The sequence below is a fragment of the Lethenteron reissneri genome, chromosome 56 (genome assembly GCF_015708825.2).
Source record: "Lethenteron reissneri isolate LAM-NWPU_2019-01 chromosome 56, ASM1570882v1, whole genome shotgun sequence".
Lineage (NCBI taxonomy): Eukaryota > Metazoa > Chordata > Hyperoartia > Petromyzontiformes > Petromyzontidae > Lethenteron > Lethenteron reissneri.
In genome coordinates this window covers 2,769,655-2,786,110 of record NC_083834.1, presented here as the reverse complement: position 1 = coordinate 2,786,110, position 16,456 = coordinate 2,769,655, and the positions used below count along the sequence as shown (strand labels likewise).

Sequence of the window (16,456 nt, the reverse complement as noted above, 5' to 3'; positions counted from 1 at the left end):
GAGTACGGGTATCGGGTAGGGTATCGGGTAGAGTACGAGTATCGGGTTCCCGGTTGCGACCTCTGGTCTGGAAGCATCCAGCAGCATCCCCGATGCCTCGTGCCGGCGACGCTTCTCCAACGCGGCCGTAAAATGTTTTTAGCTCCCGAGCGCGGAGCGAGGAGCGGTTGTTGCCCCCCCGCCGTGACTTTTAGGAGGGCGGTGGCTGAGGCTCGCTTTATAGACTGGGCTGTGGGGGGGTGGAGTGGCTCGCTGGGGAAAAAAGCTGCGTTGGCTTGTAAACTCCTAAGGGTTACTTACGGGGGTTAATCATTGGCAATGCTGAGTGTGTGTGTCGGTGTGTGTGTGTGGGGAGCGGTAGTGTAGCGGTTGGTGCGGTGCGCTATGAACCTGGCGACCCGATTTCAATTCCCGCTCACGGCCAACACCAGTGACGATTATCTGAACTGGTCCCGGGCCTCCCCTAGGTCGACTCAGCCTCAAATGAGTACCTGGTGCGGTGTGTAAACATCGCCACTAGGGAGACAAAGGCGGTCGGGCGTGGTGCTGGCCACCCACCCCCTCGTGTGCCGTGCCGGCCTTCATAGGTGCTCGCTAACAGCACTTGCCCCAACAGTCTGTTGAGGCTACACGGGGGAATCTTTGTCCTCGCGTGAGTTTCTGAGTGTGCGTGTATCTGTTGCTCAGATTTGTGTAAAGAAACCGTCGGAAATGTTAATATAAAATGTCTTGCTTCTGCCTCTTGGGTGCGGGATGTGTATTTAAATAAACGTTGCTGATTTTTGTTTTGTTCCCATGTGCTTGAGGAGAACGTGTTTCTACGTTGAACTTCTTTCGCACCATACGTAGCCAACCGTGCTAATCGGAGGGGCGGGGGGAAGGACAACAAACTAAACACAGCAACAACAACAAGAAGCAGTTCTAAAGAAATGAGTTTGTCGATCTAGATTTAAAAGTGCATCAGCTCCCAGTGGCTTCCTTAATATCAGGAGAGCGTTCCAGACGGCCGCACGATGATGATGATGCGTCGTCATTGCCCACACTCATCCCCGTCTCGGCTCACTAGCTTGTCTCCGTGCTCTCAACTGGCTCCCCATCGCCAGCAGGGTCACATACGAGACCGCCTGCCTCTGCCACAATGCCTTCATATCCTCCTGCCCGCCGTACCTCTCTTCATTATTGACAACTTTCAGCTCAGCACACGGCAGATGCCTGCGCAGCGCCACTCACGACCTCCTCTTGATACCAAGATCCAGGATGGTCATGGCTATGCGCCGCTTCTCGGTGGCAGCCCCAACAGTCTGGAACGATATCCCTCTGCACGTTGGCAGCATCACCTCAATCGCCTCCTTCAAGAGAGACTTAAAAACTCACCTCTACAATCATGCTTTCGAGCGACTCTGAGCTTGGCTCCGCGCCTCTGAGTTGCGGCCACTACGTCTGCAAATTTGCGCGCGTTACAAATTGAACAATTATTACTATTATGATGCGGTGACCACCGCCATCTTTGTTCGATGGCCGAGCCAAAAGCCACCGCTGCTGCTGCTGCTGGGATTCCCGGAGTTGGCGTCGTGATGGTTTCTGCTCCTTGACGTTTTGTGTGTGGCTGCGTTGGCTGGGTCACGTAGCCCGCATGCCCAGCCACCGCATGCCTAAACAGCTTTTGTTCGGCCGGATCAAGGGGGCTTAACGGGCGCGGCACGGGCTAGAGAAGAGATGGAGTGATGTGGTACAGGAGGACGTGGAGCTGAGTGGACTTGCCGATGACTGGTACCAGCGGTGTCAAGATCGGCCTCTGTGGAGGAGGCTCGTGAAGGACGCTACTGGGCAGTTGGAGGCAGTCGCCCTCCAACAACAATGGAGGGCGGAGGAGCGACGCTCACAACAACGAGCGGAGCGCCGGGTGGTTAAAGCACAGCAAGTTGGCACAGTAGGGGGCACAGGTGGTGCATCAGCCAGTCGTCTCGGTCATCTCAGTCGACCCGTGGCACCTGGGTCTGCCCCGTGACCTCCTGCCAGCAGGCGTTCGACACTTCACGTGGCCTCAAGGTGCACATGGCCTGGCACAAGTGTCGTGGTGACGTCACCGCCACTTAGTGGAGAATGGCGGTTGTTGTTGTTGCACGGTATCTGCGTTCTCGTCTACGGGTTGTGCAGTGCGTCAGCACGTGCCGGGCAGACTTGTTGCCCCGTTCATTATAAAGGTTGTTGGGTTAGATCGCTTTATTATAAATGTGTTGCAACACTCCACCACCCGACATGGCCAATCAATAGAAACGTGTCGCGTTAACAAAACGCCAATTAGTCACTTCTTCAGAACCACCGGTGTGTTTGAAGAGTGAATCCACGACATTTAGAACTCGAGTTAGTACGACGTTTCGCTGGTAAATTCACATCCAACATCTTCAAGCGATTTTCCAGAATAGTGAAGCCACCCACGTGCTTCCGGTCTTAAATAGTGCCGGGTGACGTCATCGTTGTTGAACCCCATCAGGATTCGAGATCAGAAGCGGAGGTAGGGGGAGGGTTATTGTAAATTTATTATAGATCAGTCATCAGTTAATTAGTATGATTCCTCTATAAGGAATTGTAATATGTATTGTGCATTACTTAATAATACGCTTCCATGCTGCGCTGAGTCTGTAGCTATCACAGCGGTTTAAGTTATTTGTATTTTTCTCAATTTCTAAGTAGTCTTGGACAGTAATAATTAGTTTTGCATAATACTTCAACGTTATCAAAATCAATTGAATGTCCGTCTTGGCAAGCATGTTCTGCCACTGCTGATAGTTGTGTTTGAGATAATGTAATGTTCCTTTGGTGTTATTTTAGTCTTACGCGAATGTTACGTCCCGTCTGTCCAATATATAGCATTTACCACATAAGCAATTGATCCGATTTATACCTTCTGTTGATAGCTTCGGTAATCATCTTTAGTACAAGACACTAGTTTTTGAACTTTGTGGAACGCACCAAACCTCATTTTAATGTTTTGCTTTTGCAAAACACGGGCTAATTTGTCGGTAGTAACTCCCGAGATATATGGTATTCTAATTGTTTTGATAATCTTAACGGGACACATTTTTTTACTGATTGGCAGTGTCGGGTGGTGGAGGGTCGTGACACATTTATAAATAACGCGATCTCACCCAAAAACTTTATTATGACAAATACTGGTCACGAAAGCTTGCGACGTCTTACACATTCCTGCGGAGGGAGCTGGTAGGAACGTTGGGTTGCTCGGTCAATGGCCTGCAGGGTCAACGACGGCGTGGTGTATTCCGCAAATATGTCCGACTGTGAGGGCGGGCACAAGCCTGCGTGAGTAGGTTAAACGTTGAGTTTTATAAGGGCACCACGGGGTGACCAGCCCCTCCCCACCCAGCCCCACCCCTCCCACCCCCCACCCAGCCCCACCCCTACCACCCAGCCCCTCCCCACCCTCCCCTCTCCACCCAGTCCCACCCTTCCCATTTTTGGATGCACGACGGACGGACGGACACAATAATCCCCTGTGGGCTGGTGTAACCAGGAGGTTCCTACCAGTAGAACTGGTTGCCCTGTGCAGTGAGTCGGGCGTGACGGGCCGACTGGTTGGAAGAGGAGGAGGGGAGAATGGTGGCTCTGTGGCTACGGTGGGGGCCGACCTCCAGACCCAAAGATCATTCCTTCACTCGTCATTGTACATGTTAAATTTCGATGTAAAGCTTTCGTGACTGCAGGGATTCATCTTCTTGGTTCTTTCGGTAAAGTCACGTAGAAGGGAAATAATAAAATAATAAAAATAAAACATAATAAAATTATTCTCACGACGTTTCGGCCACAACGCAAGCAGCCGTCCTCAGGTGAAGAACAGGTCTGTCGGAAAGACAGCGTCTGAATGAAACACCACCAGGCTTGGAGCGTATATTTAAGCTGGGTTGGAGGGGGAAGGGCGCCTTGACAAAAGAATTTGCATATCAATAGGAATTTAGCATATTTATGGGAAATGCAGATATGGAATGCGTAGGAGGTGGGTGGGGGGTTTCAAAGTCATAATATGCCCGTGCATTATGCAAGATTAGCAGCATCAAAGGGAGGGATTAGGGTTAGCATTAATAAAGGGAAGGAATGTTAATAGTATGGAGCTGCAGTAACTAAACCAACACGTAAAAAAAAACTAAAGTATAAACTACATAAGTATCATCAGTATACTAAATATACTCTCCAATAAGCTGAGCTACTAATAGTAGCTCAGCTTATTGGAACGTCGTGAGAATTTTATTATGTTTTATTTTTATAATTTTATTATTTCCCTTCTACGTGACTTTACCGAAAGAACCAAGAAGATTGTACATGTTGTCAATGTTTCTGGTGTTTTGACCGTGGGAAGTCGCGCGCCCTATGGCGTTCGCTAAATGAATAAATCCGCGTGGCACTTTGCAAGCTGCAGAAAAAGACAATTTATTTCACCGGCACTCGAAAACCAAAGACACGTTTGATGGTTGTCCACTTTTAACTTTGCATTTGAACATTTTGAGACGAATTTCTTTCAAGCAGCGTCATCAGCAGCTGCAGCCTCGTTATAATCACCAACACTAACGTCAATATCTGCGTGAATTGAAAATTAAAAGGCAAACCCAAAAGCGGCAACTCCAACCTGTGAACCGTCCAGGGGTAGCGGTTCTCAACCTTTCGTGGCTACTGTGACCTCCTTGCTGAGTTTTGTTGCAACAGAGTAACCCCCAGTTTAACACGTAGCAGGCTTTCGCGACCAATATTATTCATAATTCACTGGTCAACACACTTTTTCTGGCATAAGGTATTTTAAGGGGTTTAATGTAATTTTGGGGTGCTGATTCCAAATCTGGCATCCGTTTTTTCTCTATCACATCGGGTTTTTGAGATATCAAATATTGCATTTTAATTAAAAACGGCGGAAGAAAAATATTATATAAATGTAGATATCTACATAAAATGATATTATAAACACACTATCCTAAAAATACAGCACCATATTTTAACACTAAAGCAGTCACTGACTCGCAACAACTTGCAATCATAAGTGACAGAGTTAATTTAGGGTAAAATCAATGAAAATGGGGTATGCCGATAGCATAAAAATGAGATGTGATAGAGCAAATCTGAGATCAGATTTGGAATCGGCACCCTGAAATTAGTCTAGAACAGCTGCAAAAGTCCAGGCCAGATTTACTGCAATACACCCGTACTTGGAGGGGCCAAAGGCGAGTGTACGATAGATATTTTCACGCATTGATGAATCGCCTCGTGTAACCCCAGGTGTTCTGCGTATCCCCCGGTTGAGAACCACTGATATAGTGAACCGATGTCTCTCATCAATGATATATAATTTCACTGGTCGTGGCCGTGAGCGGGAATCGAACTCGGGTCGCCAGGTTCGTAGCGCAGCGTAGCGCTACCCGCTACACTACCGCTCCCCCTACCACCACCATCACCAACCCCACTGTTGTACTATCATCAGCATCAAGACTGCCATCCACATCGTTATCATCATCATCATCCCAGCCGGCAGACTCATCGCGACCATTGATGGATGTTAGCACAGTCACGAACACCGCCTTCATCGCCGTTACCACCACCGCTCATCGACAACAGCACGCTCGCGATGTCATTCTGATCGTCTCCAAAGGCAACATCTGAACCCATCACTGCCATCAACAACCACCACCGCTGCCACCATTTTGAACGCCACCATCATTTACCTACAGCGTGACTTCTAAAACTAAAGAAAAACTGATATCAGCACCAACGCCACCCCGGAATGCTCCCCACCACATCATCACCCCCCCCCCCCCCCCCCGTCAAACGCCCCCTCCCATCTGCCTGCTCCTCTTAAACACCTCCGACACAGGGGGCAGCAGTTCAAAGGTCACCGCGGCTACTGCCCCCTCACCCACCACGCCTGGCTTGGCCCTGCCGGGTACCAGCCTCCACCGCCTAGTCCCAGCGGCCGCGACTTCACCGCCACCACCGCCACCACCACCGCCACCGCCACCACCACCGCCACCACCACCACCGGCCCCGCCGCGGATGCCGTCGCCTCCTTCCCCGTGACAGGTCACCCGGAGGCTGGGGAGCAGCCGGGGCAGAGCCGGGGAGAGCGGAGGAAGTCGTCCCGCCGGGGTTTCCCTCGCCGGGCAGGGTCCGGGGAGCTGGGGGGAGACGTGGGGAGGGACCTTGAAGGGAAGAGAGTTTGGGGGGGGAGATGACGGGAGAGTTGGAGTGAAGCTCTTTGCGAGGTGCACGACGTTACCATCCCTGTCTACCCCTTATCGGTGCCCCCTAACCTTATTACAGGCTAATTCAGACCTTATTGGTCACCCCGTGCCCCCTATGAATCTCAACGTTCATCCGACAAAGTCCCATCACGAGGGAGAAACACAAAACACATTTTTTATTCCATAATAGAGGTTTTTTGGGTTATTATTTTGGTTGCCCATTTTGAAACGGCTGTACGCCGTACGGACCTGAAAATTGAATTTTCCTGTACAAGAATACGGGGTAAACCATATGGTTTGACAGGTATGCTGTATCTCTGTATCTCTATGTGTATCTATGTATCTCTCTGTGTCTCTATCAATCTCTGTGGGTCTCTATGTATCTCTATTGGTCTCTGTGGATCTATGTGGGTCTCTGTCTATATTATATCATTTAACCTCTTATCAGTGCCTACTTTATGACAGACCAATTCAGACGTGATTGGTCACCCCGTGCCCCTACGTTCATCCCACAAAGTCTCATCACAAGAGAGAAACACACACAAATGGGTATAAAAAAATGTGCCCGTATTGAAACGTCTGTATGCCGTATGAACCTGAAAACTTAAATTTCCCTGTACAAGAATACGGGGCAAACTGTATGGGTTGACACGGTGTGAGTCTGTTTTGTGAGTCGATGGGAACTGTACAAGTCTATGGGTTGATTCTAGATTTGAAGCTTTCGTGACTGCAAGGATTCATATTCTTAGTTTTTTTCGGTAAAGTCACGTAGGTAAAAAAATTAAAATTAATAAAATAAAAATAAAATAAAAATCACGGCGTTTCGGAGGCAACACAAGCTTCCGTCTTCAGGTGGAACCATAACACAGCACGATAGCTGTATCACGCAAGAGGGTTGAGTGCAAGTCTGGAGCAGCTTTCTCATCTCTCTCTCGCTCTCTCTGTCGATGTGATTCGCCGCTGAGAGCCAAGCCCCGCGAATAACGAGGGAATACTGCCTTCTTGGTTCTTTCGGTAAAGTCACGTAGAAGGGAAGTAATAATCACCTGAAGACGGCTGCTTGCGTTGTAGCCGAAACGTCGTGAGAATTATTTTATTTTATTATGTTTTATTTTTATTATTTTATTACTTCCCTTCTACGTGACTTTACCGAAAGAACCAAGAAGATGAATCCCTGCAGTCACGAAAGCTTTAAATAGAGGGATTACTGAGCGCGCACATCTGAGTCCGTTGTACGAGAATCATCGTCAATTTCAAGTTACGGACGGCCAGATGGATGGACAGAGCCACGGGCCAGTGGTTTGGCCACCTCACCTGGGTCGCTCTCGTTAGCCGGCGCTGCCGATTTATCGGCTGCCTCTCGGCCGCTTTGGTGGTCGACATTCGTCTGTAGATCATGGGGGTTGCCACGATTCCCGCGGGGATTCCGCGGATTTCTCCTCCGCCGCTGCCACCGCTGCCGCGGATTTCTCCTCCTTGTTCGCCCCGGTTGGGATGTAGAAGCGGGTTTTCACGGTCACCTAGGAAATGAGATTGTTGGGGGGGGGGGGGGGGGAGTGGGGGTGTTTGTTGTTGTTGTTGACAGCAGGATTTTTGCCACCTTTGTGGGGTTTTTTGTTGTTAGTGAAAGTTTAATCTTCTTGGTTCTTTCGGTAAAGTCGCGTAGAAGGGAAATAATAAAATAATAAAAATAAAACAATAAAATAATTCTCACGACGTTTCGGCCACAACAGCGTCTGAAAGACTTGTTCAGACCTGTTCATCACCTGAGGACGGCTGCTTGCGTTGTGGCCGAAACGTCGTGAGAATTATTTTATTATGTTTTATTTTTATTATTTTATTATTTCCCTTCTACGTGACTTTACCGAAAGAACCAAGAAGATGAATCCCTGCAGTCACGAAAGCTTTAAATCGAAAGTTTAATCGTTTTGTGTTTATATACACCGTACCTTGTCAACCCATACGGGGCTCGCCCCGTATTCTTGTACGGGGATATTGAGTTTTCAGATCCAGACAGGGTACAGGCGCTTCAATACGGACAACAACAAAAAAATATATATTTTTGTTTGTGTTTCTCCCTCGTGATGGGACTTTGGAGGATGAACGTTGAGATTTATAAGAAGCACGGGGTGACCAATGCGGTCTGAATTGGTCTATAATAAGGTAGGGGGCACTGCTAATGGGTTGACAGGTATGTATATATACACACACACAGGGTGCTTAAATTTGTTTTAACACTTATATGGGATTCTAGATTTGAAGCTTTCGTGACTGCAAGGATTCATACTCTTAGTTCTTTCGGTAAAGTCACCATGTAGGTAAAAAAATGAAATTAATAACAAAAAATAGTTTTATTATTTTATTTTTATTAATTTTCAATTTCATTTTTTTTTACCTACGTGACTTTACCGAAAGAACTAAGAGTACTTATATGGGACTATAGTTTTTGATGGAAAAATAACGGATAATACACTGTGACATGATAACAAAATGTATGTTCTAAGAGTCTCTGTGCTTAGTCGTAGAGTTTTACCCTTTTAAACTGGTACAAAACTGACACCTTTATTCAAGGCATCATGTTTGCAATAACCACAACACAAGTAGTCAAAAAAGCAAACAAAAGGAAGCAACTCTGATCATGATAACAATATGCACTGTCCTTGAAGTTGATTGGTCCACACCCGAGACGGCTTTCTTTAGAGCCTAGTCCCCATTGCTGTTGGACCAGATGACACCAGAAGGCGTACAACTCAAACACAGTGCAATATCAGAGTCTTGAGAGCTCGGGGTAAGCATTTACACTACGAGACATCTCCTTTACCAGTGGCAAAATATAGTCGACTATGTTTTGCCACTGGTAAGAGATCTCATAGTGTAAACACCTCCGTGCTAGTTCGAGAACGGATTCCACGGAAGCTGATCTTTATTTGACGTTGCCAGGTATGCAATGCCCCCCCCCACCCACTGCGCTGCTACCTAGCTCCTCATTGCAGGATCCACCACAAGTGATAGCTCAACGCTGCGGGCTTTTACTGGTAGGAGCCCACTGGTTCCTTTTTTTTTTATTACTGTAATGTTCAAGCTTGCTTAGGGATTTAGAAGAAACATCATAAAAGGATGGTAAAAAAGCGACATGATGAACGGAGCCCACTGGTTCCACCAGCTCACAAGGGATTATTGTGTCCGTCCGTCCATCGTACAGGGAGGGGCTGGGTGGGGAGGGAGGGGCTGGGTGGGAAGGGAGGGAGGGGCTGGGTGGGGTGGGGAGGGTGGGGAGGGGCTGGGTGGGGAGGGTGGGGCTGGGTGGGGGGTGGGAGGGGTGGGGCTGGGTGGGGAGGGGTTGGTCACCCCGTGGTGCCCTTATAAAACTCAACGTTTAACCTACTCACGCCGGCTTGTGCCCGCCCTCACAGTCGGGCATATTTGCGGAATACACCACGCCGCCGTTGACCCTGCAGGCCATTGACCGAGCAACCCAACGTTCCTACCAGCTCCCTCCGCAGCAGGACAATGTGTTCGCGTGGAAGAACAGAGATGGGAAGACGGAGGATGAGGTTCTGTCGTAGGACGCGCTGCGAACGATCGTAAGCGACCGGGGAGTAGAATCCGACGCGGAGTTGTTGTTGTTGTTGTTCTTGTCGATCTTATCTAGGATCTTATATCGCGTTTTTTGTTAAAGGGGCCGTCCATAAATGACGTCACGCGATTTTGGACGATTTTTGACCCCTCATCAGGTGTGAAAACCACAGCAAGAAAATTTTAAAAAAAGTGGCGGTGCTGTGGTTTTCACACCCGATGATGATTGCTTGTGTTGCAATCGAAACGTCGTGAGAATTTAATTTTTTTATATTTATTATTTTATTACTTCCCTTCTACGTGACTTTACCGAAAGAACCAAGAATATGAATCCCTGCAGTCACGAACGCTTTAAATCGAAAAATAAAACGTCACTAAAAAAATATGTAACGTTTACTGATTTTTAAATCCTTTATATTAAGTTCGCTTGCTTGCTTGCGCGCTTACGACCGTGCAAATCTTTCGGTCGTTTTTTAACCCACTTCCCGTGATCCAATCGAGCTAACATTTTGGCACACAGACTCGTTGTGCGTGACAATTAATTTTCGTGAAAAAAAAATTTGCTAAAATGTAACACTTTTTAGGAAAAAAAAATTATATTTAATTACCAATTGCTTAATGCTGCCAGGCAATCATCTGACCCATAGGTGGCAGCCATCTCAAGCCAGAGGACGAGATGACTCTAGCCGCCACGCATATCAAGAATTTATAGTGAAAAACTTAGTTTTTACGGGTTAATTTTTTAAAATATAATTAACATGAAAACATTGAAAACGTGCAACTCTTGTCTCTCTCGCACGTCGTCACCTCTGTCTGCGTCAACGGCCACGAGGTGCTCAGTTTGAATTTCGTTGCTGCCGCCCGATTGGTCGCTGGGCGCACGTGGCCGCTCTGTGATTGGCTGGGAGGGTCCTCCGGGGTCAACGGCGCGGGGTCCCTTCCGATCGAGGGGGTCCCCGTCAAAGAGCGTCTTCTTCACCGTTTTCTCAGTCTGCAAGAACACGCGTTAATAGCGGGAGGATCTCTGGACTGCACATTGCACTACATCGCACTACCACACTGGTTTAAATATCTTATTTCTTTAAATACTTTATTTAAATAATATTTACATTTTAAAAATTCTTGACTGTTGTTTATTTTAAGTTTATTACATTTTTGATTATTTATCTTGTGTTGATCGCCGATTGTTTAGTTTATTTATGTCTGTTAATTGTGATTACTTTTTTAATTGCTTGGTTGCACCGTGGGACCAAGAGAGAGGACTGTAATTTCATCTGTGTTGTATGTCATGCATGTAACACACTTGACAATAAAGTGACTTTAAGACTTAAGACTTTTAAGGTCTCGTGCTTGATTACAGTGGTCAACACACTTTTTTCTGGTTAAATTTCGATTTAAAGCTTTCGTGACTGCAGGGATTAATCTTCTTGGTTCTTTCGGTAAAGTCACCACGTAGAAGGGAAATAATAAAACTTTACCGAAAGAACCAAGAAGACACTTTTTCTGGCATAAGGTATTCCAACGGTTTTAAGGTAATTTTGGGGTGCTGATTCCAAATCTGGCATCAGTTTCTGTCTATCACATCAGTTGTTTGAGATATCAAATATTGCATTTTCAATAAAAACTGCAGAAGAAAAATATGAAATAAATGTGGATATCTACATAAAATGATATTATAAACACACTATCCTAAAAATACAGCACCATATTTTAACACTAAAGCAGTCACTGACTCGCAACAACTTGCAATCATAAGTGACAGAGTTAATTTCGGGTAAAATCAATGAAAATGGGGTATTCCGATAGCGTAAAATGAGATGTGATGGAGCAAATCTGAGATCAGATTTGGAATCAGCACCCTGAAATTAGTCTAGAACAGCTGCAAAAGTCCAGTCCAGAAAAAATGTTTTTTTTTGTTGATCACAAAAAGTCAGACCCCCCCCCTTCAAATATGACATCACAAAGCTCTGCCCCCTCCCCCCCTCCCCCAAATAAAACATGCTTCAAATCGCTTTAAACTATCGTCGCCTCGAAGTGCACCTAGCCTGGCACACGTACCGTGGTGACGTCACAGGCACTTCGTTGTGCTGCTGTTGCGTTTGCATGTACCAGTTCACTATTCGCGTGTGTCTACTATTGTTTTTAATCACGGTTTGCTGAGCAATTGGCGAGATGTTAACTCCCTCGCCTGGTGTACAGGAGATCATGGGTTCGATCCCCGCCCTTGACGCCCGCCGCTGTATACGATGGTGACTTTGTAGGATGAACGTTGAGATTTCTAAGGGCACGGGGGTGACCAATACGGTCTAGATTTGAAGCTTTCGTGACTGCAAGGATTCATGTTCTTAGGTTTTTTCGGTAAAGTCACGTAGGAAGCTTGTGTTGCCTCCGAAACGTCGTGATTTTTATTTAATTTTTATTTGACTTTTATTAATTTTATTTTTTATTTTTTTACCTACGTGATTTTACCGAAAAAAACCTAAGAATGTGACTAATACGGTCTGAATTGGTCTACAATAAGGTAGGGCACTGACAACGGGTTGATAGGCATGTAGTAGTATAGTAGTGTAGTGAATAGTGTAGTGAATAGTGTAGTGTATAGTAGCATTCCTGTCAACCCATTCGGTTTACCCGTATCCTTGTACAGGGAAATTGAGTTGACAGGTCCATACGGTGTACAGCCGTTTCAATGCCGGCAAAAAAATATAAAAATGTTGTCTATTTGTTTGTGTTTCTCCCTTGTGATGGGATCTTGTAGGTTAACATTTGAGACTTATAAGGGGCACGGGGTGACCAGTAAGGGCTGCATTGGTCTACAATAAGGTAGGGCACTGATAAGGGATTGACGGCTACGCACACATCGGGGTCACCGTCACGAAGGGTCATTGTCGTCAACTCCACGTGACAGATGTGACAGGGCGGTAATCTAAATGTGCCAATTAGTATACTATTTCAGCACTAACCGGTTGTGTGCTGGAGAGTAAACCCACAACGTTTACAATTATAGTGTAGTGTATAGTGTAGTATACTAGTACAGCACTAACCGGTTGTGTGTTGGAAAGTAAACCCACTACATTTACAATTATAGTGTAGTGTATAGTGTAGTATACTAGTACAGCACTAACCGGTTGTGTGTTGGAAAGTAAACCCACTACTTTACAATTATAGTGTAGTGTATAGTGTAGTATACTAGTACAGCACTAACCGGTTGTGTGTTGGAAAGTAAACCCACTACTTTACAATTATTGTGTAGTGTATACTGTAGTGTACTAGTACAGCACTAACCGGTTGTGTGCTGGAAAGTAAACCCACTACGTTTACAATTATAGTGTAGTGTATAGTGTAGTATACTAGTACAGCACTAACCGGTTGTGTGTTGGAGAGTAAACCCACTACATTTACAATTAGAGTGTAGTGTATAGTGTAGTATACTAGTACAGCACTAACCGGTTGTGTGCTGGAGAGTAAACCCACTACATTTACAATTATAGTGTAGTGTATAGTGTAGTATACTAGTTCAGTACTAACTGGTTTTGTGTTGGAGAGTAAACCCACTACATTTACAATTATAGTGTAGTGTATAGTGTAGTATTCTAGTTCAGCACTAACCGGTTGTGTGTTGGAGAGTAAACCCACTACATTTACAATGATAGTGTAGTGTATAGTGTAGTATACTAGTTCAGCACTAACTGGTTGTGTGTTGGAGAGTAAACCCACTACATTTACAATGATAGTGTAGTGTATAGTGTAGTATACTAGTTCAGCACTAACCGGTTGTGTGTTGGAGAGTAAACCCACTACATTTACAATTATAGTGTAGTGTATAGTGTAGTTTACTAGTTCAACACTAACCGGTTGTGTGTTGGAAAGTAAACCCACTACATTTACAATTATAGTGTATAGTGTAGTATACTAGTACAGCACTAACTATTTGTGTGTTGGAGAGTAAACCCACTACATTTACAATTATCGTGTAGTGTATAGTGTAGTATTCTAGTTCAGCACTAACCGGTTGTGTGTTGGAGAGTAAACCCACTACAACATTTACAATGATAGTGTAGTGTATAGTGTAGTATACTAGTTCAGCACTAACTGGTTGTGTGTTGGAGAGTAAACCCACTACATTTACAATTATAGTGTAGTGTATAGTGTAGTATACTAGTTCAGAACTAACCGGTTGTGTGTTGGAGAGTAATCTAACTTCAATATTTACAATTTGTTACAAGTACAGCACTAACCGGTTGTGTGCTGGAGAGTAAACCCACTACATTTACAATTATAGTTTAGTGTATAGTGTAGTATACTAGTTCAGAACTAACCGGTTTTGTGTTGGAAAGTAAACCCACTACATTTACAATTATAGTGTAGTGTATAGTGTAGTTTACTAGTTCAACACTAACCGGTTGTGTGTTGGAAAGTAAACCCACTACATTTACAATTATAGTGTATAGTGTAGTATACTAGTTCAGCACTAACCGGTTGTGTGCTGGAGAGTAAACCCACTACATTTACAATTATAGTGTAGTGTATAGTGTAGTATACTAGTTCAGCATTAACCGGTTGTGTGCTGGAGAGTAAACCCACTTCATTTACAATTTTAGTACTGTGACGTTTCACCGGTAATTACAACAACAACAACAACCAGCCTCATCAGGCAACAGTCAGAGAGTTGTGGAGAAATCCTCTTCCTGTTTTGGTCTTCAACAGACGACGGGGGGTATAAATGTGATGTCGTCATTTGTAAGGCAATCAGGTGCGAAGGCCAGAGAGGCGGGGGGGGGGGGACGACTTAATGTAGTAATACAAATTACAATGGATATCCATTACTGGTTGGGTTATTCATAGGACAATCAACAAACATAATGTGCACGCACAATACTATTATCATCATCATCATGAAGGAGACAACGGGAGGGCTGTACCCTCGCCCTCCGACGCTCCCTCTGGCACAGCAGGAAGTAGGTGGTGAGCAACGCCCCGCTCTGATTGGCCGACACCGCTGCTGCCACCTCTGCGGGCCACACGCCCATCGAGTCGGCCATGATGCGGAGCACGTGGGCGTCCAGAGGCTCCGGCCTAAGAACGGAAGGAAAGAGAACAACAACAACAACAACAACGACGACGACAACAACAACAATAACAACAACCACCACCCCGAGCAACAGAGCACAGCAAGCATTCTAGATTTGAAGCTTTCGTGACTGCAAGGATTCATATTCTTAGGTTTTTTCGGTAAAGTCACGTAGGTAAAACATTAAAATTAAGCAAGCATCCCCGTTGGCACACAAGAGGGGGAATTCGCACGACGGTCGACAGCTCGGAGCGACGACCGACGTGGAAGACGCAGCGAGGAGCGAGGATCGCAAAAGGCTCGAGGAGTAGCGGCGCATCGGTGGCATAGTGCGGAGTTTGACCTCTCATGTGGAGGGGGTGGGGCATGGGGTAGGGCTTTTGACCCTCGCATTAGGAATCCGTGGGTGCGTATAATACAACAAAAATGTATCTTCATCGGAAGCTGCTGTCGATGAATTAATCAACGTGTCCCAGTTTGGGGATGGTGGACTCGGGGTGGAGTGTCTTGGTGGGTACCTGGAGGGTGGACACTGGGGGTGGACACTGGGGGTGGAGTGCCTTGGTGGGTACCTGGAGGGTGGACACTGGGGGGGTGGAGTGTCTTGGTGGAGCCAGGCGTCCGTGAGGGCCTCGCGGGCCGAGGGCCGCAATGCAGGGTCCGGATTGAGCAGCGACTTCGTGAATCGGACAGCGTCTGAGTGGACATCAACAACAACAACAACATCAACATCGACAACAACAACATCAACATCGACAACAACAACAACAACATCGACAACAACATCTTCGAGTTAACAACAACATCACCATCTCTGAGTGGACATCAACAACAACAACATCAACAACAACATCGACAACAACAACATCAACAACACCATCTTCGAGCTAACAACAACAACATCACCATCTCTGAGTGGACATCAACAACAACAACATCAACAACAACATCGACAACAACAACATCAACAACACCATCTTCGAGCTAACAACAACAACATCACCATCTCTGACTGGACATCAACAACAACAACAAGAGCAACATCTTCGCGTGGATTGGGCCACAAATGATAGCTCAACAAAGTGGTGTATCACGTGCAAATTTTTTGACATGTATTTAAACATGGAGGGGAAAACCCCGAGGACCCGGAGAAAAAATCCACGCGACCACGTGGAGAGAGAGACACACAAACACCAAATATACAGCAGCAGGCGTCAGGGTCTGGATCAAACCCACGACCTCCTGTATACCAGGCGAGGTAGTTAACATCTCCTAGCCACCGTGATGATGATGAGAGAGAGAGACACGCAAACTCCAAATATACAGCAGCAGGCGTCAGGGTCGGGATCGAACCCACGACCTCCTGTATACCAGGCGAGGTAGTTAACATCTCCTAGCCACCGTGATGATGATGAGAGAGAGAGACACGCAAACTCCAAATATACAGCAGCAGGCGTCAGGGTCGGGATCGAACCCACGACCTCCTGTATACCAGGCGAGGTAGTTAACATCTCCTAGCCACCGTGATGATGATGAGAGAGAGAGACACGCAAACTCCAAATATACAGCA

At 46.1% G+C, this 16,456-nt stretch overlaps 1 protein-coding gene across 1 annotated transcript in view; it reads right to left on the bottom strand.

The window, feature by feature from the left end:
• Positions 1-4,341: 4,341 nt before the first annotated feature.
• The window catches only part of HUNK (hormonally up-regulated Neu-associated kinase), a 38,393-nt gene continuing 26,278 nt past the window's right edge, over positions 4,342-16,456 (bottom strand). Inside the window, exons 7-12 of the mRNA XM_061574757.1 lie at positions 15,459-15,582; positions 14,738-14,891; positions 10,623-10,806; positions 7,554-7,759; positions 6,013-6,197; positions 4,342-4,426 (exon numbers count right to left, since the gene is read on the bottom strand). Coding sequence (XP_061430741.1) covers positions 4,342-4,426; positions 6,013-6,197; positions 7,554-7,759; positions 10,623-10,806; positions 14,738-14,891; positions 15,459-15,582 — 938 coding nt within the window. The remainder of the gene's footprint in view (positions 4,427-6,012; positions 6,198-7,553; positions 7,760-10,622; positions 10,807-14,737; positions 14,892-15,458; positions 15,583-16,456) is intronic.